The 26,544-nt window shown below is 38.0% G+C and overlaps 2 protein-coding genes across 42 annotated transcripts in view; both read right to left on the minus strand.

Annotated features, from left to right (window-relative positions):
• The window catches only part of dnah7 (dynein, axonemal, heavy chain 7), an 81,728-nt gene extending 72,491 nt beyond the window's left edge, over positions 1-9,237 (minus strand). For all 3 annotated transcript variants that reach the window (XM_088605626.1, XM_088605624.1, XM_088605625.1), the window contains exons 1-11: positions 8,874-9,237; positions 8,069-8,134; positions 5,934-6,042; positions 3,883-4,063; positions 3,006-3,099; positions 2,686-2,866; positions 2,392-2,464; positions 1,385-1,510; positions 1,079-1,198; positions 702-885; positions 195-374 (exon numbers count right to left, since the gene is read on the minus strand). In XM_088605626.1, the coding sequence (XP_088461752.1) occupies positions 195-374; positions 702-885; positions 1,079-1,198; positions 1,385-1,510; positions 2,392-2,464; positions 2,686-2,866; positions 3,006-3,099; positions 3,883-4,063; positions 5,934-6,042; positions 8,069-8,134; positions 8,874-8,885 (1,326 nt within the window). In that variant the 5' untranslated portion in view covers positions 8,886-9,237. The remainder of the gene's footprint in view (positions 1-194; positions 375-701; positions 886-1,078; positions 1,199-1,384; positions 1,511-2,391; positions 2,465-2,685; positions 2,867-3,005; positions 3,100-3,882; positions 4,064-5,933; positions 6,043-8,068; positions 8,135-8,873) is intronic.
• A 751-nt stretch (positions 9,238-9,988) lies between these two features.
• The window catches only part of lrrfip1a (leucine rich repeat (in FLII) interacting protein 1a), a 68,940-nt gene continuing 52,384 nt past the window's right edge, over positions 9,989-26,544 (minus strand). For 37 of the 39 annotated variants that reach the window (XM_088605628.1, XM_088605629.1, XM_088605630.1 and 34 more), the window contains 6 exons: positions 25,904-26,074; positions 25,446-25,538; positions 24,831-24,923; positions 24,345-24,437; positions 23,788-23,935; positions 15,545-22,812 (listed from right to left, as the gene is read on the minus strand). In XM_088605628.1, coding sequence (XP_088461754.1) covers positions 18,233-22,812; positions 23,788-23,935; positions 24,345-24,437; positions 24,831-24,923; positions 25,446-25,538; positions 25,904-26,074 — 5,178 coding nt within the window. In that variant the 3' untranslated portion in view covers positions 15,545-18,232. Of the gene's footprint in view, positions 11,634-11,762; positions 11,868-12,315; positions 12,396-12,692; positions 12,811-13,446; positions 13,497-15,544; positions 22,813-23,787; positions 23,936-24,344; positions 24,438-24,830; positions 24,924-25,445; positions 25,539-25,903; positions 26,075-26,544 lie in introns of those variants that run through there. The other 2 variants (XM_088605669.1, XM_088605652.1) reach the window with 2 other exon arrangements.

Genomic DNA, 26,544 nt, shown 5'->3' on the forward strand with positions numbered 1-26,544 from the left:
ATGTGCCAGAATTAATATCCAGAAAATATAAAGGTCACATTTATTCACACCCCTGTAGTTAGTATTTTGTAACTCTTCCTCTGGCAGGGATAACTCTGAATAGGTGCTTCCTAGTAAAGTATCATGAAGTTCCAAAAAGAAATGTATGAACATTGCTCTACGCAGATTGGCTCAAAGGAAAGGTCTCTGCCTACCCATTCGGAATACAGTTTAGTCTCCACCCGTGGTACTAAGCTGATGGCTTTTAGCATGATTTCATAAACGCTGAGCAGAACAATCTCAAAGTCTTTAAAATCTGGTTCAAAGATGATTTTTGTGTTGTCCAATACTAGCCTCATGGTGAATCCTGGATGCTCAAAAGCTCGAACTGAATCCTACAAAATAAGCAAATAAAACTATTATCTTACAAGAAAAGTACTTTGGATTCTTTGCTTTGCATAGTTAACTTACGTGTTTACTTAGATTTTCAGAGAATTCTAAAACAAAAGAAGTTTGCCTCGTTTCTAAATGTAGCACTATTTAATCCCAAAAAGGTTTGTGTTTTGTTTTAACCATTAACACAAGAGTGCAGCTGCAACAATTGTATTTTGTATTTATGTTCAAAAACATAAAGTGTATGTTAAGTCAAAGTGGTCTACGTGTAGACTCTACAAAACTACACTGCATGATTCAATTTGTACAGATTAGTGCACGGTGCTTACAGGAGACTGAGCGAGGAGGTTTGTGTAGTCCTGGATGGAATCCAGTGCTAAATTCTGCAACTGTTCCGTCATCAGGGCTGCAGCACAATTGAAAAAGGACTGCAGTTTGGCACTGTTGCTGTTGCTAGGGACAAGTTTCCGTTTGTTACCTTGATAATATATATGTTGAACTTCTGGAAACCACCTAAAGACATAAAGAGTTCAGTTTACATTAACTGTTAAATGTGTCCTATAAAATATTATTCTATGAATATTAAAAGTGATCACCACCACACTACTGAGATTTGAAGGGAAATTTTTACATGAATATCCACCCTTTCTCAGGTTTAATCTTACTCTGTAACCTCTATTCTTTGATGATAAGTCTGAAGCCATACTTTTTGAGTAAAGTCTCTTTGGCAGATTCTATGTGCCTCATGACCAGCTGCTGAAAAATAGATAGTTCCAGGGACTCCTGCCTGTTGTGGAACTCCTCCACATCAATCAACCGCAGGTTTCTGTGAGAAAAGCAAAAAAAATGGTGTAAGAGAGAAACACGTCTTAGAACTTAGGTAACATATTGTCTTTCACTTTGTGATAGAAAAAATATTTTGATAATGATAATGTTTAAAGTAACAACAAAACTCTTCTCTTCCTTAACTCTACAGGAAAAAGAAAAATGAGACTGAGCATACTGTACGTACTTGAAAGAGACATGCCACAAATCCAGCACTGATAGCATAGTGGGATTTATAGCATTCAGCTTATCCTTCATGATTTTCTGAGCCAAAAGGAATGACTTCTTCCAAGGTTTTGGCACCACCTCCATTCTGAAAGATAAAGGTGTTAATGTACTGTAGTACAGTCATTATAGATAGTACTCCAACCTGGATAATATTTTAGTTCAATCTAGAAAGATAAAAATGCTGAACTACTTGAAGCAAAATCAACTTCATATTCAGTCACTTTTAAGTAAGATTATTTGATGATAATGATGATGATGATGATCATAATGATGAAGATTGGTGGTAACAGTGGTGGAAGTAGTGGGCTTGTAACTACAGTTGTATTCAGAGTGGGTGCCTACAGACCTTCACATTTTGATTGTCATAAATAATTAGTATGTTACATTTAACCAGTTTTCGAAAACAAAAGCAAAAAACCGACTAATAGTTCTAATCACTCTTAGGTGGAAATAACTATAACATGTTTCATGCTGAAAAGAGAAGAAAGAACACACAACGTTTCAGCCATGGAGCCTTCTTCAGGTGTGAAGAAGGTTCTTCACTAATACACTTGAAGAAGGCTCCACGGCCGAAATGTTTTCTTTCTTCTCTTTTCAACATTGAATAAACCTATTACTTGTTCCTTTGCAGCCTACGCATGTTGACGCAGCTACCCACCTGAACTACTATAACATGTTTCTGTAATTCTGAACTAAATCATACTGGGTTTGTTTCATTGGTCTGTTCTTCTTGTGCCATTGTCCTTTGCTATTTTTTAATATATTTATGTTTTTTATCATTCTGAAAATGGTAAGATATTCTTATAGACATATTTACTAGTACACACAACAGTATACCCCCTATAGGGTTGTGGATGTTACGGGTAGACTTTGGAAGCACAATCGCTATAAGGAAGTGAAACTGAAAGGAAACTTTTGCATGAAGATAAAATGAATGTGTATTTGATCTGTTAGTGTTCTACTTACTCTGCTCGATGTGGGGGGAGATCTTTCACACTAGCTTCATCCTTTTCCCTGGGATCCCTAAGAACAAAATCCACTGAAAACACAGAGACAAAATCTATTAATGTAAAGTCAGATGGTATTGCCTAATTTGACATGTAGACACAGACACATATAGACTGACACTCTAATAGAAATGGTCCTACATAACAGTGCCTCATATTGCCAAAGACGGTCTGTTACACAACAAAGACAATTAAGTTATAATGATAGAAGCTTTAAGCATAACTGAAAAAGATAAGAAGGAGACTTGCTTACCAATGGCTTTCTTTACACTAAGCAAGTAATCCTCTCTCATTTCATCAGAGAGTGCTTCAATGGTATCACTCAAGCTTTTCAGATGGGCTGGGACCAGAGCCAAAACATTCTCCAGCCAGGAGTCCTCCATAGCTGCCACATGCTCTGTGTCAATGCCATTGTGGATGTAATAGTAGTACCTCTGACAAGCCAAGAATATTATGAAAGAAATAATAACAGACCATAATGTAGTTTAAGTGCAATAGTCAAAGACGAAAAGTTGTGGTCTTGTAGATATGAAAAACAGTGACTACAATGTAGTGATACGATTATCTTCATACCAAAATATCTTTTTCAATAGAAGTTGGAGATCCAGAGGATGGGGCCTGTGTGTCATCTAGAGCACAAGGATGTCCAGTAGCAGAGTCCTGCTGCCTAAAATGATAACAATTATTTTATATTGGGTCAGAATGTATACCTGTCCACGTGTGACTTTTCTTCTCATAGTTTTCAACATTATTCCACAATTTGCACAATAGAATGAATCATATACAGTACTGACATAAAGTAGGCTGGGTAGTATTTTATTATTCCAACTCAAGATAAAAATCAAAATGAAATCACATCTCATAAACAAAAATGTATGACAGACTGGGATGGAAGACATTATACATTTAATGAACACACTTTAAGGTCACATAATGGGATGTAACCCCATGTTCCCCACCATGTCTGGACCATGGTAATGCATCTGAAGCAAAAGCAAACATTTCTTAACCAGAATGAATCTAAATAAAATCAAACCAGGTGCATTATCCATACAAGTCAGATTTAAATTCGGTTACATATCAATTCAACTGATATTCAATACTCAGGGCAGAGAGAATTCCCTGTGCCTAACCTTTGGGAGTCAGGGTAATGAGGTAGGGTCCTTAACACATGCAAATTCTGCACAGTAATGTACCCAAAGCCCAAATCAAACCCAGGAATCTGGAGCTATAAGGCAACAGTACCAGCCAACATGCCACTGTGCCATCCAATTAAAATAAATGTTTCAGCAGCATACCAGCATATGTGTAATTAGACCATTGGGAACATGTTTTCTAATAAAAAACTAGGGTTTGCTCAAATGACAGAAGTACTCAGCTTTATTTAAAATCAGAAAACCTTGACGTATAGAGGGTAAAGTGAGTCCACCGCCTAATTTTAAGCCCTCACATGATTATGTTGACAAGTGCACTGCGGAACTGCTCACGGTCCTTCTTGGGGTGGGTGTGTGTGCTGCTGCGCAGTCTGGAAGATGATGGCTCGGCCACAGTTCCATATTCTGCAGTCCGACTGCTTCCTGGGCCTCCAGACCCCTCCCAGGCCCGGCTGCGCTTATGTCCAAGGACATTTCCTGCACAAAGCAAAAAACATAAGAAACATTGCAAATGAGAGAAAATCATGAGGCCCATGTATTTCCCTTGGCTGCTAGTAACTTAGTTATCCAAGGATCTCTTCCAGTTGCGTCATAGGAAAATATCAGTATATTACATAAAATACTGTATATGTGGACTCCTCTGTTGAAGAAAAAAAATATTCAATTATTTTAGCCTGTCAGTGTAGGATGTTCCTTTAACATAGATAATTCTTTGGCTGTATTACTAAACTGTAGTGATTCCAAAGTAGCAATATATTTTTCTAATGTGGTTAACCAAATTAATCACAACATTCTAAATTACTTATTACTAATGCACGGTAAAATGTTCACAAAGCATCACGTTTATTTTTATACTACATTTTATATAGTACATATTCAGATTATTTTCTTTATATTTTTACCAAAATATAATATCTCTGGTGTTTACCCAGTGAGGTTGACTGTTTACTATAAATACATATTTTATATAAATTAGGAAAAGCATTGATTCTAAGATCATTGATTCTAAGAACCATCCCTGTGGTTCTCCTCTATTACATCAACCCAATATGAGAGTTCACCCCTTATCTGTACATTCTATTTTCTAACCAATAGAGATTTTCATTCAAAGTGCACATATTACCTTGAATACCCAGTACATGCATTTTAACAAATATGTTTTATGAAAACCTTTATTAAAAGTTCTTATAAAAATGTAAGCATACAATATATTCGCTCTTTTTGTATTCAATATTAATTATTTTTATAAAGCTTTCCATCCCAAAGGATCTTTACATATTGGAGAGGTTCATCATCTACCTACTAAAGTGCAGTCACCACTCTGTGCCAGCAGCCCAACTACACAGCCGAAAGGTGAGAAACTCCTTAAACAACTGAATTAATGGGTAACTATAGGACAGCCAGAATCTCTAAGATCATGATGAATTTAACCAACACACTAGGATTAATACCCCTATTCTTACAAAAACTGTCATGTAATATTTAGTGACCGAGTAGTCAAGACTGCAATTTGACATGTAATCTGTAACTTGGCTTTCCTACAGCACAGTGGTTAGCACACTGGGGTACTGGACTAGAAATTTTAGTCCAAAATATCAAAGAAAACATCCTTCTCCCATCCCAGTATTGTCCTCACCCAGCATTGCTTACCTTATGAGATTTGATGAGATTAGGCTAAAAGTGGTTTTGCTGCTACCTTATATAACAGTAATCCTCAATGTAAGAATTACATTTGTTTAAAAAGATTACCTTGCCAAGAAGTGTGACACCATTGTTGCACAGGAGACGAAGCAAAAACCATCAGTATAAATTAACAAGACGTGGCAGTATTAACAAGTACAAGTACGGGACAGAAAAGATGTACTCATACAACGGAAAATGTGGATAGTTTCATCCTTCATTCTAAATTGTTAATTTAAAACCGATTCAAAATCTTTAAATTAATTCAAACCAGTGAACTATCAAAGAATAAGGCTCACAACAATGTCTTTGGTTGGCTAATGATCCTTGGGTCTAATGTATTATGTAAGTATTATTTTGCTTTTAACACTTTTTCCATCACTTACAAAGTTGTTAGATTTATCACTTTGTTGGCAAAGAGGCCAATAAATAAGCTTCTCTCTGCTATAAGCACATGTTAAGTTTTTCTAAAACAATAATTCAAGTTTCCACTTTCATGTAAAATCTGTCCCTTCTGTGTTCAGCTTGTCATCAGCTGAATGCTCATCTAATTCCATTAACATAATGTGTTACAATTTATGTGTTAAAAACAATAGTAAATTTATAATTATTAAAGTAAATTCACTGTTGCCAGATGTATTAGGCATATGTTCACCTTCTCACTTACTGATTGGAAGGCTAGCTTTGAGAGACAGCCCATCTTGTCCCTTGTCTTTGACCTGGGTTTCCAGAAGGAAACCTGGCGATGTGGCCTGCCACTGGGGCTTTGAGCGAATCTAAAAGGACAAAATACAGGAAACACTAAATCCTTAAGGAAGTGAAATGTTCCAACCAAACGTTGGAATGCTTAACTCAAAACAAGATAGAAGCATAAGAAAGATTCCAAAAAAGAGAAAACATTCAACCCATCAGATCCATTTGGTAGTTAGTAGTTGATTGATCCCATGGTCTAGTTACAACCACATGGCTAAGTAGCTTGTTCCATACTCCCACACATTTCTACATAATTTCTACCTTGTGTCCTCTGGTTCAGGTTTCACTGTTCATTTTCCAAGACATCTCCTCCACTAATTACGTGGTACTCCACTAATTACTGCATATCTCCTCAATTTGAACATTCACCGCTTATCTGTTTTCTATCCATTAAACAATTCTTAATTGAAATACATATCCTTGGATGCTTGTTGCCAGTAATTTGAGAATGAGCCTTTTAAGAGGGACTTTATCAAGGCCTATGAAAAGCTAAATATACCATAACTGTATCCATGTTTGCTGTTACTTATTCAAAGAACTCTCCTATATTTTTTTTCTAAATCTGTGGTAACTTCCCCCTGGAATCCTATTGCCAAAAATTTAATTCCCTACATTAACTCTGGTTTCCATAACCTTAGATATAATAGAAGTTAGGTTTGTTGGTTTATTACTACTGCAGAACTATTCAACCCACAGCCTTTTCAATCCATTATATAGTGGGATTTTAATATAGACAGTCCATTAATTATTTAATTGATAAATCAGTAGATTAATATAGCAAATATGGCACCAGTTGTATCAAGGTACTGCAACAGAGTAGACTGGCCACTGGTTGAGCAGACCTATTCTGTTACATTTTCTTTTCCATCTAACTCTTGGCCTTTCTAATATATTCATTATTTTTATTTTTACCGGATCCTGTTCTTTTTATTTATTTTATAAATTGATTTTGTGGTTAAAATTTTTTCTTTGTCTTTCTGATTTATTGAACCATTTGAGTCACTCTTTTCCAGGCATTGATTACTCATGAGATTAATTTGTTATGTGCTTTAAGCTGTATATAATAAAGTATTGCCTTCATTCTCTAATGATTCCACACTGGAATTGAATTTGTCAAACTGAACAAAGAAACATGAGCTATGTCTACCTTTTCAGTTTCAGCTACTGTCATCCTTAATGTTTTTTTTTCAATCTTTGTGAAGAAACATTCAAATCTCTGAACATAACCACTTCTTTCTTTACACATACTGTATGTAATATATATCTTATTTATTATATATTATAATTAATATCTGAATGTTGTATGTATTGCATAAATTCAAATATCTGATTCACATAACTCTAACTCCTTTTGAATTATTTTTATGTCTGGCCCATATAGTGTAGATTCCGAGATCCTTGATTGATCTAAGTTACCTTCCTGTGTCGGAATGCTTTTTAATGTAGCACTACACCTTTACCTTTTCTCTCTTTCATGTGTCAGAGGAATCCGCCTAATACTGTACAGTATCTTTTTTTATAGTAATAGAATCCCCTAATACTGTACAGCATTTGTCACCATCACTCTCTATCAGCCATGTTTCAGTGATCCCAGTTATAGGACTTTTACTTCTTGTATCTTATTCCTCCAATTACCTTTCTCTTTTTGACTCTACTCCCTGTGTAAACCCTTTGCAGATTTTGTTTGGATTCTTTCACCTTCCATTCTGGCTGTGTAAATGTCTGTAAATCCTTGCCCCAGGCTGACTGGTACACCTATGACATCTGGACACCCTTGAGTGGGGACCCTTGGTCAGCACTGTCTCTCCACTGCCCATTATCTTTGAAAAAGTTTTATTGTACAGTATATACAGGTAGTATAGCAGAAAACAATGTTCTTCCAGGATACCAGAACATAAGATTTGTTATGTATTTTGTTTGGGATCATCACACAATAATATTTGTCTCTATTTGTAAAATATTTAAATTGAAATAAAAAACAAAAGGAATGTAAATAAATCTTAATCTCTGCATCTGTTTTAGGATGTCTTGTGAATTGTATTTGCCCACCTGTGGCAGCTGAGGTAAAAGCTGAACAGGATTCCTGGATGCCTTTGTCTTGAGGTATGAAGACGTCTGCAAAGAAAATGCAGAAGAAATGAAACTGTGATCTGTTATGTGTATTATAAAGTGAAATAAAATACTGTATTTAACATTAAAATTCAATGAGACATCAGAAACAGATGATTAAGAGCCTGTATGACCATTATTGAGTTATTGACATGGCTCCCTGGTATAAAACGACAATAACACTGAGCTCAACAAATAACTTAATTGAACATAAATACAGTATGTATTATAGGTAGTTAAAATAATATTTCAATTGAATATATATTGCATATGTATTTAATTATATATTAATTTCATTCTTAATTAAATAATGGTATAGTAGTCTAGCAGGAAATACAAACTGCTCAAACGTACTCTATGTCGTCATTCCTTACACTTTAATAACTGATTCTGCATTCCTTTTGCGGTTATCTTTTGAATTTCAACGTATCAGGTAGAAAATGGAGAATAAATGCAATTTTTCTAACATCTAAACTAGAGCTGTCCAATTCTAGTATTAGATGGTGTCTACGTTTTTTTTATTTGAACTCAGTTTTTTAAGAAAATAAATTAACTAATTACCGTCTTAAATTGGGCCAATTTATCCGCTTCCCCAAGTTCTGAAGTTCGGGTGCTGTTACTTTAAAGAGATCTACATTACTGTAAAACAGTCCGCACACATCCCCGTTTAAGAATTCATTAACTAACCCATCTACAAGTAATCCAATGTTAACGTTTACGTTTACAACCGTTAAAGGTTACATACCTGAGTATCCATTGCTGTGTTTCGTGTGTACAGTCCAAATAAAGAATTTAAAGTTGATCTTTCATTGCGACGCTTTTACACGACTCAGGGACAGCAATTTTTTTTCTGATCAGGAACTCATCTGTTTACAGGCACAGTCGCCCGGCAACTCCGCCTCACCAAGTTTTCTAATCGAAATTGCAATTTAAAAACTAAAAATAAATATGTAAATAAGCAAAATACAGAGTGTTCCTCTTGTTAAGGTTTCACAAGCAGGATCAATGTTAATAAATTAGCTCAACCTGCTTACACCAATTGTGTATCTATAGTTTCACGTGTTTGATTACAGTACCTCCTGCAAAGTGGCTACATGTTGCCAGGGTTGGTTGTCAAGGAAGCTCCTCGGGACAGAATACTCAACACAGCGGCCCGCTACTGTGCTGCCCCCTAAAGACTAATAACTGTACTGCAACTGGAGGACCAACAGCGATCGAAAAAGATAACAACCATACGTATTTCTTACAATTAGAAAGTGAAATACCGGGCCACAAATATATAAGAAGAGTTTATCATAGCAAAGAGCAATTTTGCATCACCAGAATAGCGAATCTCCTAAATTCCATAAAGTTGTATTTCTAAATATAATTTTTGGAAGCTATTTTTTCTTTGGTCTTCTTCAGGTCCTTACCTTTTTGCAGTCACTGTGTACGGAGGAACAATATTCATAGACTAAAATATTCACTTTCAAACACTAGAGGTAGTTTCTCACTGTGAAATATGTCATTGTCACTCATATTCATAGAGATAACAAGTACTTCGTCCCATGCTCTTTCTAAAACAGTGGTGCATAAATGGATTATAATCTAGTTAGGGTAACAAGAAATACTGTAGTCACAGTATTCTTAATTAAAAAAAAAGGTTTACCTCTACATGAAAATGGCCCTTTTTGTATTCTGAAGGAAAATAAAACATTGTCCAGACTACAAGGTTGTTTAGTTTTTCTAAAAAAAAGGTAGAAATTCTTGTTTAAATGCCAAAAGTAAAAAAAAAACCTTTACCCTTTCATTCACTTTCATTTCAAAAGTAGCATATGCCATGTATACAATACGGCAGATCTCCAGAACACACTCTTCCAGTTTAATTTCTATTTAACCTTTAATAGACATTTTAAATATTGCACAATGATTACACATTTCCAACATTTTTAAAGCTCTGTAAACACCATTTTTACATTTGTAGTCTCTCCAGAGCCAGACAATCATCAACAACACTGGAGTGGCAGACTTTACCGAGCGCACACTTCTGATCACCCATATGTGAGTGATCTTACCATCAGATCTCCCTGGTTTCCTTGAGGCATTAAATGATTCATACTGTTTTATGGTGAGAGGTGGGATGCTGTTCTATACTTCTGTTTTTTTTTTGTTTTATTTTGATTGAGTCAGGCTGCTGAATTGAGTAGAAACCCAACAACCAATACATTCAGCTCTGAGTCAATATTATTGCAATTTACATTATTTTTAATTGTTTTTTTTTTTACAAAATAGCAGGACAAACGTAATTTTCAGAGACTTTCTGAGACATTGAAAGGTGGTGAAATAAGTGCTGATATATCTTCTGTAGTGATGGCTATGATGCGTTTTCTTTTGTGAAAAAAATAAAAGGGTATATAGCTCATGGTCAGAGGAAGGCCCAGGGCAAATGCCACTGTTTGTCTAGTTTTATTGCCCTGTTGACTACATAAGCTATAACCACTTTAACATACGAATGTAACAAAATAACTTCACAACACAACACAAAAAAAAAATCACACAGTTTGGCTTACATGGACTGCAGAGAGAGGTACAAAGTTTCATCATTGCTCTTACAACAAACATTGAAAACAAGAACAAAAATTTAATGCCATCCTTAAAAACAAAAAAAATCCTCATTCGAATCAGTAGCGATTGACCTACAGAGACCCTTCATCGCTGTCCTGTATTGACAACAGGTGTCTGTATGGTACAAAGCAACAGCATCATAATGTGTGACTAGAAAAGGGGCAACCTGCATCTACAGCACCAGATGTTGCAAAAAGGATGAGCAGGTGGTAAGGGGCAGTGTGCAGTTTAAGGAAAGGGGGTGACATCTGACACAGGAAGACACTCCACTGCAGATACCTGAACTGGTTCTGAAGGTACAGTAAAGAGGAAAACAATGATATGTAGGCATGTTCTTTTCATGTGAACCATCCACAAGCCATCTGGCTAGTAAACCCTCCTGCTGACTGGAGTACTGAACTGACACTCCAGTTCAGCGAATTCCCTGTTCCCAAACCCAGAGCACTTGAGTGGTTCCAGACTTGCACCTCCCTGCACTAGTGACATCGGTCAAGATCCTCCCACTATGACCTGCATGTGATTTCAAGAAGCGAGGCACAAAGTTTACCTGCCACCCAGAACACCATGAGGATATTGCTGGGGGTGCTGCTTGGTAAGTGGTTTATTTATTTTAAATAAAATACTGTGATGAAAAGTGGCACAAAGCGCGTGTGTGCAATTACATTATTAATCTTTTTCGCTTTTTTCTAGGTTTTTAAATAGTGCCTGATATGATGAAATGCACTGAGTTACAAACGCGTCATTTCAGATGCTCCATCAGTTGTTGGTCTGCAGTGCTCAGAAGCTGTCGTTACTGCTGGGACAATAGTGCACTCCTGTTGGCTTTCATCTTCTCCAGACGCTTTACAAGGTGGCTGTTGCTCACTTCGAGCTCATCAATCTTATCCAGCGCTGAACGGAGCTAGAAAGCACAAAGGAAACAGGAAATGTAAAGAAATAAATTGCAAATGACAATTGGAACCCTGTGCCCTAGTCTCTCGGTCACTGGCTGCTATTAGAAAAGCACAGGGAGAGAGACAGCCCATGTTACCTCTCTCTGTAGTTTGCGTTTCTCTGCTTTAAGGTCGTCTTCTACCTTTTCAGCATTCTCAGCAGCAGATTTGTACCGGGACACCTGGCCTTCCAATCGTGCAACCTACAATTACAGGACAAAACAATTCATGTTAAATGTGATTATTTGAACAAAATACAACTGTGATATAGAGTAATTACAAAAAATATAACAGTTTACAAATCTAGTCAGTTTTAAATCATAGTGTATATTGTTTCATGTGCAATAACTACATAAAGGAACTATATTTTAAATGCACTGAATTCATCATGGGCTTTAGAAACAAGTATCCTTAACTATGGTTAACATGACAATCTGGTGAACAAGGAAACCTACTTAAGTGACCTACTAAGAAAACTCAGTTTAGTAAAATAAAAGTCATTGAGGAGACTTCAGAACTAAAAGGTCTAAGCAAAAGTCTGAATAGTCTCTACAAGAGACATAGAATCCTCTTACTTTTTCAATGAATGAACCAAAAAGCCAGTACAACTCTTATGTATTATTACATTCTAGTACATGCTCAAGTACTTACATTTTGCTCCAAAGCCGTTACTTCCTGTTCAGATTTTACTAGCTTGAATTTCAGGTCACTAATTTGCCTGTTAGCATCTCCTAAGAAAGACCAAACACAAAAATCACATAAAATTCAATTAGAAAGCTTCAAGTTTAACAGGTTTTAGTGAATTGGAGAAAAATCAATATTTAGAAAATAGATCTCAGATTAATCCCACATTAGATCTCCAATGTTTAAAATGCGGTAACTGCACATCAACCACATTTGACCTTTAAACTGGGTGGGTTTTACCATGCAAAGTTTATTAATCAAGCCAAATCAAATAGTTAACAAGGCATTTCACTCCAGAGAAAGAATGACTGATTTTTGTCAGTCATATTCTGAGCACATCTTACTCTGTAAATCTAGGACGTGCACATCTGTGCCATTTTCCAGAATGGTGTTCTCAGTTCCTGCACTTTCCCCTGTCCCATTCTTCTGCTTGTCCTCAATCTGCGCCTTAAGCTTCCTCACCTGCAACACACGGGACAGATGAGATTGTACTTAGTGGACAAAAACCGCCAACTGAAGGCATTACAAAGTTGGAGATGGTTTAAAAACTGTCCTGTACCATCTCTCTCTAGGTATTCAATACAGACTGTACCAAACACCACTGCAAATTGGTCTTAATTTTATAATACAGAATCTAATAATGGTAAATTAATAACAGCATAATTACTCATACTGTATGTTGGACATATTTTCACAAAACCAGTAGAGTACATATTAGTGTATACTCATCAATATTAATAGTTGGAACATTTTATAAGGATGTCATGTGCATTCTATACTGCAGTATAACTTTCAAATGTAGCTGTGCTTGTGTCTTAGACATGAATATCTCCTTAAGTATGACCGGAACTGCCGATTAAAAAGCTGACGTGAGAACAGTCACATCACATACCTTTATTGTACATATTTATTTTGCTGATACTCAGTAGTCTGTATACAAGTCATTTATCAGTTAAATGAATAAACCATCTTGCCCAATACTGCACACACCACTTTGCATGACTGATTCCCTCACTCATCCACGTTTTCATGCCAAGCCATGTCTCACCTTCTCTGTTGAGAAGAAAAACAGCTGATGAGGGAGCACATTAGACTCACCTGCTCTACTAAACTCTCCCGTTCGTCGACCAGCTTTCTCAGTCGAATCTCTGAAGAGTAAAAAACAACAAACGGAAGTGGAAAAGACGTTAAGTACCAAAAACTTCCATTTTAAACTTCCATTGTGCCTCTACCCATCTTATACTGTAATTGCAGTAAATTCTGTATATAACTACAGGAAGAAAACACTTCTCCAACCACCATTTTCAGAGCTGAAATGACTAATCTTACCTGGAAAAACCTACATTAATCATCAGGTCCTTAATTTATAAGAAACCACTTCCAGTTGACTATAATATACATTTTATGTATTATCGTAGGTTTAGTATTTCCTTTCTAAATTGTTCACATGAACAATCAACAGTATTTAAAAGTACAATTAACAAACATTTTCACCTGAAATAAAAAACAGTAGTCAAATCAAGACTTCTAGGTTTATTGATTATGAACTTTATTATCCTCTGTGCTGAGGATGAACCTGTTTGCTGAACATCCAGCGGAACACACACAAGACACTGTTCACATACCAGGGAAAGGTGGCGATGTCAAAGGTATGGAAGGGGAGGAGTTCAGTCAGGGTAGGTGCATAGTTCACAAGTTGCATGCAAATGTAGTCTTATCTTCTACAGGGTTAGCATGCAATAACTGCAGGGTGTAGACACAGCTGGAACACAAAACCTCATGCCGTTTTGCAATTAAAAGCTTCTAGCTCACCAAATTTAAGAATAAAATAAACATCTTCTGCCCTTTATCTACATTTATATAATAAATTCATGTATTATAAATGCTGCCATGTATGCAGGACATTATGAATAAAAATGCTTTAACTGCTCAGGAAATGTTTTTTTTTTAAAAAAGAGGTGTCTATGTATTTAAGTGAGACAGAAACTCATCTACAGAATCAGGGTGGAAAGATGAGATGTGCAGAGGACTAAAGTTAGGAAAAGAGTCACTAAGAAGGAAGATGTGGTACAAATATCTACAGATGTTAACATGTAATGCACAGTGGGTATTTGACATAAGACATAACTTTTTTTAACATGGCAAACATCACAATCTAGACACATTAAATGGAGCATTACTAAAATCAGTAAAGCAATATCAATTTAAATAAGCAACCGTAACATCTGGTAGGACAACATTCATTTATAACACTATTTAGTAAATAACAATGTATTTCATAACACTTTCCTCAAGTGTTGTGAAATTAAGCCATACAGGCAGCATCTGAAGTTGTTATTTTTAATAGACAGCCATAATAGAACATCACTTGTTATAAACTCAGTGTCCAGATGATGGTGTGCAAGTTACTACCTTGAGTAAAAATGAGATTCCTGACTGGAAAGAAGCAATATCAGCACCTACCTGGCTGACATGCATATGCACACAGTACAAATCAATACTCTTTTATGTCATGTGTTGTTTTTCAGAGTTCAGTGTTCTTAATGGGTTGAAATACTGCATCGTTTGGTAACCTGATCAAGAATCTTCCACAATACGCACACATGAACTAGTTCGAATGAATAGCAATTCTATTGCTTCTGAGAAGTACGATAAAATAAAAATAAAATAAATAAATAAAGGATGCACATATACCACAGACAACCATATTAGCAGTAGCCACGCTACAGAGTACAGTGGCAATAAAGGTTCAAGTCAAAAGCTTTCTGAGATACAATACATAAAAGCAGCTTTTTTATGAAGACAAAACAGTGGCCAAAGAAGTGAAATAAACTTGGGTTGCTAACAGCCTTGTTGCCAACAGCAGTATTTGCAAAGGTTAGTACCATTGATAACAGCATTTCTAGACAACAGGTTTAATTTATATGAAACTAGGAGAAGCTGCTCTAGTGAAACTGCTCTTAAATTCTGTCTGTTCCTGGACTCTATACTGTGTACGCCACTGGCTCAACATGATACAGCCAGGAATATGACATGGAATATGAGTGGTTTGTGAATAGAAACTACTGTTAATTGTGTAGCCTGCAGAACTTTAAGGTCACTTTGATAAAAATCCCAAAGGACATAAATAACAGTCCACTGTATACACACACATCAACCGTCTGACACCTTTTTGACATTGGCAAGTCAGGCATGGTCACAGAAAATAATAAAATTGATTTTATTCATTAATTTAATTGCATACAAAATACATCCCAGAATTTATCTTTGGTTCATAAAGATGATGCCATTTTACCATACAATTCACTGCACTTACAGTATATCCATAATGTCAAACTACTTTTCTAGAACAGCTTTGCATTAAACCACGTTGAAAGACTATACTTTCCATTTATCAGGTTTCAAAATAATTTAAAGTTTTACAGCATCTGCTATCTAAATACCACAAAAGATGCTAAAGGGGAAGAACTGTCATGTGATATGTTTTAGAAATGGCCTAAATAGCTTTGTTTTTATGATATTACATCATTTCATGGCATTTAGACAGTGTGTTTATTATACATTTACTGTATTTGCATTACATTTAAACTGAAAACTAAAATGGCATGCTACTAGCAATACAGTATTTTAACCTATTTATTGGGTCTGCTTCATATTTTTGTTGGTACATACAAATTTACAATAGTACTACTGTACTGTACTAAGGGTAGACAAGTCTAACTGAAAACTCTGTGAAAAAGATTGATTTGCCCCCAAGATCAACATTTCTTAAACATTTGTCAAAATAATTTCCATGACTCTTGAACAAGGAAAGTAAATTGGAAATAAAACAAGTAGGAAATAAATTCAGAATCTTAGCAATATTTTAATACAAATTGATAGAAGAGTATAGACTTTATGTAAGACATCATTATAAATTAGGCCGATTTATCATCTAAACACTTTCAAAAACTAATACAATGCTATACCAAAGGCTATTACAAAAATAATCTTCTGCAATTTGAATATTGGAAACGTAATGAAATTATTGGAAGCAAAAAAATTTAATTTTCTTTTTTATCTCAAATTCGTCAAATCAATTACAAACACTTACTGTACACAGCAAAAAATACCAAAGTAACATTCAAAACCATTCAGTACTTTAACATGTGATAAACACGAAGTGATTTGCAATCAATGCAAAATAATGTCTTTTCAGAAATACATATCTGCTCTGCTTTTTAAAGTGCTATTAAAATGCATTAGGGCATAATGTTTTGTTTAAAGAAAATGTACACCTCTTTATGTATTAATACACTACTTTGATTTTCAGTACATATGCACACAGAATTAATTTTTGAATACAGTATAAATGATGTTTATATGTATCTCATATATTATTCTCTGATTCATAAACTACAGTATTTCACATCCTTGTCTTTGGAAAGACTCACAACAAGACTTATTTTAAGCTATATATTTAGCATACACTTCTGTTTGCATCTTTGCATCCACTGAATGACCTGCTTAAAGGATAAAGTTTTTAATAGTCTTTTGAGCTTGAATAAATATTTACAAAGCAGTATTTGACAAATGCAAGAATTTTAAAACAAAAAACACTATAAATCCATTCTATTTAAACCATATTTTATACGGGGCTTCACAAGATTTCACTCCTTAGCAGATTCTTTTTCTTTTTAAGCTTTCATACATTTGCCTCTTTTTGTGATAAACTACAGCACATATGCGACATTAAAAAGGCTAACATAATAATCTATAACATGTGCTGATTGGTTCAGACACATAATGAATGCTCAGATGTTCCAAGAATGGAAATAAAACTATCATAGCAGTTTTGATCCTTTCCAGATTGTAGAACATGTACTGTACCAATGAAGCAAAAAAGCCCTGCATCTGATATTTGTCCATCATTTTGAATTACATTTACTTAAGAATATTTTATATTATAAAGTCTATATCTGTCTTTTAAAATATTGTCAAATTTCATTTAATGGGTATGGTGGCTGCAAAATGGGTTCACCAGTACAAGTCTTCATTTGGCTTATGGTAATGACATTGACCTTTGTGATAACTGTCAGTGAACTTGCAGTGCTGCCTGTGCCTGCAGTCACTGCTTACTCTGCTACTGTATATGCACGGTGGTGTGACAGTGGATGCACACCTTGTAGGACAGTGAGATCCCATCCTCCCATACACCTATGAGGGGTACAGCATAAGTCTTGGTGATTACAAAATCTAAATATAATTATTAATGTAACGTTCAGTACCTGGTATGAAATAATGCGCGAGAGCATGCAGCATATAAACATTAAAGAGGTTGGCACCTCTGTTTTTTAATTATTGAATTATTGATTGTGCTCGATATTAATCTATAGAAAATGATAACATTTTTTGTAAATTAATATTACACTGTAAAAGGTTGGTTATGTTTAATGTTTATAATAAACAAATCAAGATTCCGCCCTCAATATCATTTATATTTAAGAAAGCTGGACATATGCAGACCCTGTTTTAGTTTCAAAGCATACTCCAACACTTTTGTGATTTAAGTCTTGTTAAAATTCAGGTATATGAAAACATATTCTGACAGACTCCAAACTGAAATGTGTGAACACAGTGCTGATAAAGATGTGCTATGCATTTCTCAAAATAATATTGCATCTTTGACCCTAATTATATCAACACACCAACTCGACTGCCATCACAAACTAGAAAAGCAGGGCAAAGAGGCAGTGTTGTTTTTCTTTTTACCATTGGGAATCCAATTTGTAGTACAGGGTGTGTGGTTTACGATTGGTGGCTATATCAATTTGTTGGTCATTTGTTTCTGACTTTGATGGATTAAAAGTAATATTCCTGACAAGTTGACTTTGAGAAAGGATCCTTATGACATCCTACAATCATCCCTCCCTTTCCCCTTTCCCTTCTTACTCCCTTTAGCTGAATCTGCCTTGCCAAGATCGTCACCCTCTGTCTCTTCTTGATTTCTTGCACCCCCACTCTTTTGAGCCTGACTTTCTGTTTGCCCCTTATCTTTGACTGCCCCCTCCATCGTATTGCCCTCCTCTTGTGATCCATTCTGGTCCTGTTCATCTTCTGCTGATTCTCTCACCCTGTCTGCAGATTTCACAGCAGAACTCTCCTCATGTGCCCCTGGTTTTGACTCAGATTCCTGCTGTGGAGCCTCTGTCTCACCAGCTTCAGATTGCTTGGACTGTTCAAGGTCTTCTACTTTATCCGAGCTGACACTCTTCACATCTTGATTGCCATCTTTCTTCTCGGTACGCGGCTCCAGCGCCCCCGATGCTGCCTCTATTTTTTCTTCCCGAGGTTGCTCCTCTGCAAGTGCAGAGTCTTCAAACTCAAACGAATCTCCTTTCTCATCCTCTTCCTCCTCTTCTTCTTTCTCACTGGTCAGTTCTTGCTCTTTTTCAGATACACAGAGGACCGTACTGAGCTCAGCCTGCCCCGCATTCTTAGTTTCAGACTTTTCCTTCACTGGACTTGTGGCACATTTATCCTGGACCTCTGTCTGCTTTTGGTGTTCTTTGTTCCCATTACTTCCTTCTGGATGCGATGCACCAGCTTCACTAATAGAAACACAAGAATCCATCGTCCTCCCAGAAGAGACATCTTCTGAGTCAGCATTTACTGTATCCTGAACACTACCATCATGTTTAACCTGCAACTCAATATTTTCTCTTTTACCAATTTCCTGTGCCTCGTTTGTTTCAAGCATATCTTTGCCTTTTTTTAGATCATTTTCTAACATCACTGGCGACTCCTCCTTTACCTGAGTCTTAGTTTCTTCCTTAGGGTCTGTTTCTTGTACTTCTGTTCTCTCAGCTGACTCCCCTTCTCCTTTGAGATTCAAGGAATCTACTGGATCATCTTTGACTTGTGACTTTTCCTGAATTTCATCTTCTTCCACCTCTGTTCTTTCAACTTGTGCGATTACTTTTTCCACACATTCTGCTAATGCTCCTACTGAAGAAACACCCTGAGCAGTCAAACACTCCTGGCTTTCTTCCTTAGCTGCATCCATCTTTGCATCAAAGCTATTGTCTGTAACAACGGTGTCGATGTCCACCTTTTCTGGGGTTTCACTGACATCACTTACCTCTTCAGAAGTCAAGTTTGAAGTGTCAGCAAGCACATTTGTGTCTGAATTACCTTGCATCTGGAGTTCAGATTTATCTTTCAACTCACAATTTTCAGGATATAGAACAGTGCTTTCACCTGTTGGTTCTTCCAAACCTTTAGTTATTGGGGATCCTACCAGTGGGTTGCAGCTTGAGACAGTGCTTTTCCCTTCTTCACTTAAATCCACAGTATTGACATTATCTCCAAATTCAACACCAACATCTAAGATTTCTGCAATATCTTTTTCTGTTTCATTTTCTTTTTCCTCACCATCGTTTTTTCTCTCATTTCCTCCAGTAAGCTCCATTTTCTTCTCCTCTTCATTATCTACTGATTTGTTTTCCTTTCCGTGTTCAGGTGCAGTGGGCTGGACACCTCCATCTTCCTCGAGTTCAGGTCCAGCGGGCTGGGGACGGACATCGTCCTCGACTTCAGGTCCAGTGGGCTGGGGACGGACATCGTCCTCGACTTCAGGTCCAGCGGGCTGGGGACGGACATCGTCCTCAAGTTCAAGTGCAGTGGGCTGGGGACCTCCATCTTCCTCGAGTTCAAGTGCAGTGGGTTGGGGACCTCCATCTTCCTCGAGTTCAAGTGCAGTGGGTTGGGGACCTCCATCTTCCTCGAGTATAGGTCCAGCGGGCTGGAGACGGCCATCATCCTCAACGTCAGGTCCAGTGGGCTGGGGACGGCCATCATCCTCAACGTCAGGTCCAGTGGGCTGGGGACGGCCATCATCCTCAACGTCAGGTCCAGTGGGCTGGGGACGGCCATCATCCTCAACGTCAGGTCCAGTGGGCTGGGGACGGCCATCATCCTCAACTTCAGGTCCAGTGGGCTGGGGACAGCCATCTTTCTCAAGTTCAGTTCCAGGGAGATGGGCACCTCTGTCTTCCTGGATTTCAGGTCCAGTCTGCTGGGGATGTCTGTCTTCCTCGAGTTTAGGTCCAGTGGAATGGGGAGGTCTGTCTTCCTTGAGTTCAGGTCCAGTGGGCTGGGGACATCCATCTTCCTCGAGTTCAGACCCAGTCGGCTGGGGACGTCCGTCTTCCTTGATTTCAGGTCCAGTTGGTTGAGGACATTCATCTTCCTTGAGTTCAGGTCCAGCCACCTGGGGAGATCCATCCTCCTGAAGTTCAGGTCCAGTGGGCTGGGGACGTCCATCTTCCTCGAGTTCAGGTCCAGTGGGCTGGGGACATCCGTCTTCCTCAAGTTCAGGTCCAGTTGATTGGAGACGTTCATCTTCCTTGAGTTCAGGTCCAATTGATTGGGGACGTTCATCTTCCTTGAGTTCAGGTCCAGTCACCTGGGGACATTCATCCTCCTCAAGTTCAGGTTCAGTTGGCTGGGGATGCCCATCGTCCTCGTGTTCAGGTCCAGTTGGCTGGGGACCTCCAACTTCCTCGTGTTCAGGTTCAGCGGGCTGGGGACATTTATCTTCCTCGAGTTCAGGTTCAGCCAGCTGGGGACGTTCATCTTCCTTGAGTTCAGGTTCAGCCAGCTGGGGACGTTCATCTTCCTTGAGTTCAGGTTCAGCCAGCTGGGGACGTTCATCTTCCTTGAGTTCAGGTCCAGTCAGCTGGGGACATTCACCCTCCTCAAATTCAGGTCCAGTCGGCTGGGGATGTTCATTTTCCTCCAGATCTCGGCACCCTGAGTCTTGTGCTTCTGTTGGAGATTGACTTTCAGTTTTCTTGTCAATTTCTTGTGTTTCCGGCTTTTCTCTTACATCTTCTGTCCCTAATCCAGAATCCTCAGTCTTCAAGTCATGTTCTTTGACTACTTCTGCACCTTCCTCCTGGATTCTATTGTCCAAATCATTCTCATCTGGTTTTGAATCCATTTCAGGCTCTGCTCCTTGAGCTACTTCATTTTCTTTTCCTTCACTCTCAATGGCCGATTCGTCTGTGGTGTCCCTTCCTGGATCATCAGCGCATTCCAATACCGGTGGTTCAGTAGGTCCATCCAATGAAGCTTCTTCTCTTGTCCCTTTGCTTTCAGGATCAGACTGAGTGTTTGGCAGGACTGGGGTCACACTGTCTCCTGAAACAACCCTCTCTTCTCTCTCTGACTCCGTTTCCCTTAAAACTACCTCAGAATATTGTTCCCTATGTAACTGTTCACTTAAAGTTATAGCTACATCATGTTCTTTGTCACTCAATGTGTTGTCACAACTTTCACCCTCTGGTAACCTAGCTACCAGACTTTCAGATAATTCTTCATTAATTTCACCTTTTACAGAGTTAACCTCACTCTCTAAAGAAAGCAAAGTACTGTCCCTAGCAGACTCTGTATTTCCAGCTTCTGATTTCAGAAAACGTGCTTCTTGACCTTGAATTTCTTCTTGGCACTTTGATATGCTCCAATTTATTTCTTCTGATACAGCCCCAGTACTTTCTGGGGTTGCACATTCATCCACACTGATGACTTTCTCGATTTGACCTGAACCATCCATTACATCTTTATCTGTTGTTCCTTCTATTCCACTATCCAAAATATTATCTCTTTTACTATCCATGCATTTGCTCTCTGTGTGCTTTTCTACCAAATCTACCTCTGCACTTTCCACACTTATCTCACTAGCAGCTTTGAGCTCTGTTTCCCTTTCTACAAAAGTTTTGTTTTCAATCCTTCCTTCGATTGTGTTTGTGTCTTGAATTTCCACACCTGATGATGCTGAATCAATGGCTTCACTACCTGTGTCTGAACTCTGAGATTTCTTTTCATCAACGGTTACACCAAAACCACCTGAAGTTTGCTCACGTTTTTCACTGTTATTCCCACCATTTTCAGGACCTTCGTCTCCCTCTCTAACCATTTCTTCTTCAGGACCTGTTATAACCACTTGTATCCCTGCTTTCTCTGTTTCAACAACAATTTCTCTCTTTTGTTCTCCTTCATCTACCATACTTGTGTTCTCTGTACTGCCACAGACTACATCACCCCCAAGCTTGGACTCTTGAATGGGCTTCTGAATGCCATCTTGATGTGTGTCACCCTTGTCTGTATCAGTGACCTGTGTGACACTATCAGAGGCCATAGACGAGTCGGACCATGCCTTTTCTGGGTTCTCTTGAGAGGGTATGCTGGCCAAAAGCCTCTGTTCTTCTATGTTATTTAGTGAGTCCTCACAGGGTGCTGGTGAAGACAGTTCACTTCCACCCTGGATTTCTTGCGTCTTTTCTCCACCAAGCCCTTCCTGTGATTCTGCCCCCTCCTGTTGCCTGTGCTGTCCCACAGTATTGTTCTCATCCTTCTCCAAGATCTGCTTATTCCCAACATCCTTCACATCTTTACTTTCCATCTGCACCTCCTTGGCTTTGCCTAGAAGACCATTGGAAGAGAAATGTAGGGCCCAAAACAGGAGGCGGCAACCAAATACAGTTTATTTTTCATGTTTAATTTGATTATTTTTTAGGTGTGTCAATTAGCGCAGAAAGCGAAATTGGAAATCACATAAGCAAGACCAGCAAGGAGGAGGAAGTAGCCAGCACTAAAGCAGCTTTTTTCTAGTTGAATCAACAGGTGGAGGACAGCAAAAACCAAGCAGTTTCTTAGCTGAAGGGAAGGAGCACGCTAGAGAAAAGACATCACCCTTACGAAGGTTTACTGTGGTTAATAGTCAGTTCTTCATATTTAATATTAATTTCATCACGATTATTTCCCTTCATTTAATTATATATTAACAAGTAACAATGTAGTTACACAATAAATATTTAGAATGGTTAGGCTGGGAAAGAGTGATTTGAAAACTACTGGAATACTACTGTATAGATTATTTTATATAGGTAATCTGTATTTGGATTTCAATTATTATTATCCTCCCACTGAAAATAGGACACTCTGAAGAGAGTCAACTGTACTGCTATCAAGATACACAAATAACTTAAATAGTACCATTATCAACTGCACAGAAGTATAATCAGTGAAGAGCATTCTTTAGCCCCAGAAAAATTGCCCTATGAGGTCCATAATAAAACAAATGACTATTGTAAAAACTTTATAGACAAAATATAGACTGAATTGCCTACAGAGTGACAGAAAATGGACTCATAATTCACATTATTTCATTAGGTAGGCCAAGGAAGATAGAAATATTCTTAATCTCTCTCTGTGAAGCTGTGATTACAGAAAAGTAATAAAAAAATAAGCCAAAAGGAACCCAGAAAATAATGGGAGCCCGACAGAAAATGAAGCATGCAAGCCTGGAGATTAGTAAGGGTTGGTTTAGCAGCATACCTGTGGCTGAGAAAACAGCGGGCACCAATGTGGAATGATTTATTACAAGCGCTCTCCTACCTAGCAGTCCATCCCCACTAGAGTGCAGAGTCTGAGAGGGGTCCTGAGCTGACACTGGGGAGGAGTCCACATTGGCCGGTCTGTCAGGACCACCCTCGCCGGCCTCCCCATTAGTGGCTGCGCTCTGGCCCAGAACAATCCCGTGTCTCTAAACATGATAAAATGGAGAGAAGATAAACTCCAATGGCTCATATATATGTTTGAAACATTATATTTAATATATCTCATAACTACAAAAAAAAACATGCATTTTACAAAACCCATACAAGCTTGAAAACTTGTGACGGGGTTCTCCTAAGTTTTTCAAATTTGATATATACTTAATACTATAAATAGACTAAACAATCTGAAATGTAACAGCATTTGGCTTCATAAATGCCACATTCTTGAGCATGGAGACACAAATCCTAAGGTAAGGAGACTAGAATCATTTAGCTTGCCACACTGAGGTGAGAGAAAAGGCACTGATGCATTCTACAGTACAAGCAGGTGATATCCCATCAGGCACATGGGGGGATGTCCATGCTGCAACCAGGAGTGCTCCAATACTTCAGTACCTTCAGAACGTCCTTCAGTAGGACCACTTCATCCCTGAGCTCATCCCGCTCATTCCGGATGGCGTCAGAATATTCCTTCTGCCTCTCTAAGGCCTAAGGTAATGAGCCCAGGAGAAGAGGTGGAGAAACAGGGTGTGAAGAGACCAGGTAAAGGACAGAACATAGCCCAGACCAGAAAGGAAAACAGAGCAGATGCAGTGCTAACAAGCTTATCATCACAGTTTTATACTGCATGAGAAAAACACTAGGTGGAAGACCCACTTGTATGTTAGTACAACTACACTCACACTCTTGTAATAGGAAATTAAAAATAAACTTTTATTGCACAGACTTAAAAAATTTCAATTCCCATTAAAAGTAGCATATAATAATAACAGATCTACTGTCTAGTGACTACACAACAGAAGGAATTCCTGTTTTGCTATTGACATGAATAACAAAGATCTCTTAGATAGGACTGTGTGCACAGGGCCCTGCACACCATACCCCAATCTTTTTATCCTTCCACTCCAGGGTTTCCTGCAGGTCAGAAACCTCCCTAACATAGCCATCCTGCTTCAGTCGCAGCTGGCGGACCTCCTGGCCACCGAGAATCAGAGGGAGAAGAGAGGCAAGAAGGAAGAGCAAGAAGAGAATGAGGCATAGGTACAAGAAGCCAGGAAAATGTAGAGCTTTTCCAACCCGACCTCCCTGAAGAATCTTTCTTTCTAAAGGATCATTTAGTGGATTAGAACTAATGGGGTTGATGCTCTTGTACTGTTCCCCACTGGCTAAGACAGTAACCTTGCTTTTGTTACAAGATCATCCCAATGGTCTCAATGGCTCAATCCAAACGGTACTCTGTGACTAGCAGTTCCCAAGTCTCTGAATTGCAAATGAAAGTGCTACACCAAAGGTTCTCCAGTTTTTGGTGAACAGTGTATGAAATGTAAAAGATTTAGTTCTAAAGAAATTCACATATTTCATAACAAGGAACTGCAGCAACCCATAAATCCTGAAGCCTGTAAAACTCGACCCCATTCAAAAATCTTTTTAATTATTACACATACATAACTACTGGACTGTTGACAACATGTCGTCGATTTGTATCTTGGTACTCACAGTTAATAATTCTTCACTTTGTCGGAGAGTCTCTTTCATCTCGTTAAACTGGAACTGTAACACGCTGTGGGCATGCCTCTCTCTTTCATATTCCTGTCAGGAAAAAAAGACATTGAAATCCGTCCTATGACCAATCCCCCTACTGCACATCGCCCACAATCCCTCCAATCCCATGCTCACACTGGTGTCCTGGGCTTTCCAGAGAATATCTTTCTATCCTTAAAGCACCTATCCACTTTTGCTATGCATCCCCTTGTATCCCAGGAACCTCTGAATCTAAAACTGCCTAGATTATCAGAAGCTTCAACATCACCTCTTATACTACTTTCTTAATGTCACCCTGTCCTATTTCCTATTCTGTTCACTCCTCTGCTCTCTTAATTCATTTGCACCAATTACTGACATCCATTCTGTAGCCACACTTTTACAGTCCACTGGCTCTTGGCCTTTTCACTCACTTTAGTTTTTTCTTCATATGCTCTCCTGGTCTCTGAGAGCTGCTCCTCCAGCTCCATCAGGGAGTCCTTCAGCGTGTCCACCTGGTACATCAGATTAGACTTCTCATTGTCCATCTGGGCATTGGATACCATGGCTTTCCTATACTTCTCCTCCACTTCAGCCAGAGAGTCCTGTAGGGAACAGAACCCCAGATTTAAAGTCTGCAATAATGAAAGAAGCAGGTTAAATAAAATCCCGTCTTTTGAAATATATTCTTATAATTAAAGGTTAAAAATGAAACCTTTTTTTTTAATTTTCTACCTGTCACAAAAAAATGAAAATGTATACATATATATGATTTTGTAAAGAAACAAGTAATAGGTTTATTACATGCTGAAAAAAAGAAGAAAGAGAACACAACGTTTCGGCCGTGGAGCCTTCTTCAGGTCGCTTTTTCAGCAAGAAATAAACCTATTACTTGTTCCTTTGCAACCTACGCATGCTGACGCAGCTGCCCACCTGAACTACTATGATTTTGTGTCCATCTGGATGGAAACTATGCAGTTTCAGCAATGTACAGTATACCTGTACAAACATTTATTTTGAAGCAAAATGCTTGGAAAATGAAAAAAGACCATAAAAAAATGAATTCTGAAACGAT

This window comes from Lepisosteus platostomus, chromosome 14 (assembly GCF_059453375.1).
Source record: "Lepisosteus platostomus isolate fLepPlt1 chromosome 14, fLepPlt1.hap1, whole genome shotgun sequence".
Classification (NCBI taxonomy): Eukaryota; Metazoa; Chordata; class Actinopteri; order Semionotiformes; family Lepisosteidae; genus Lepisosteus; species Lepisosteus platostomus.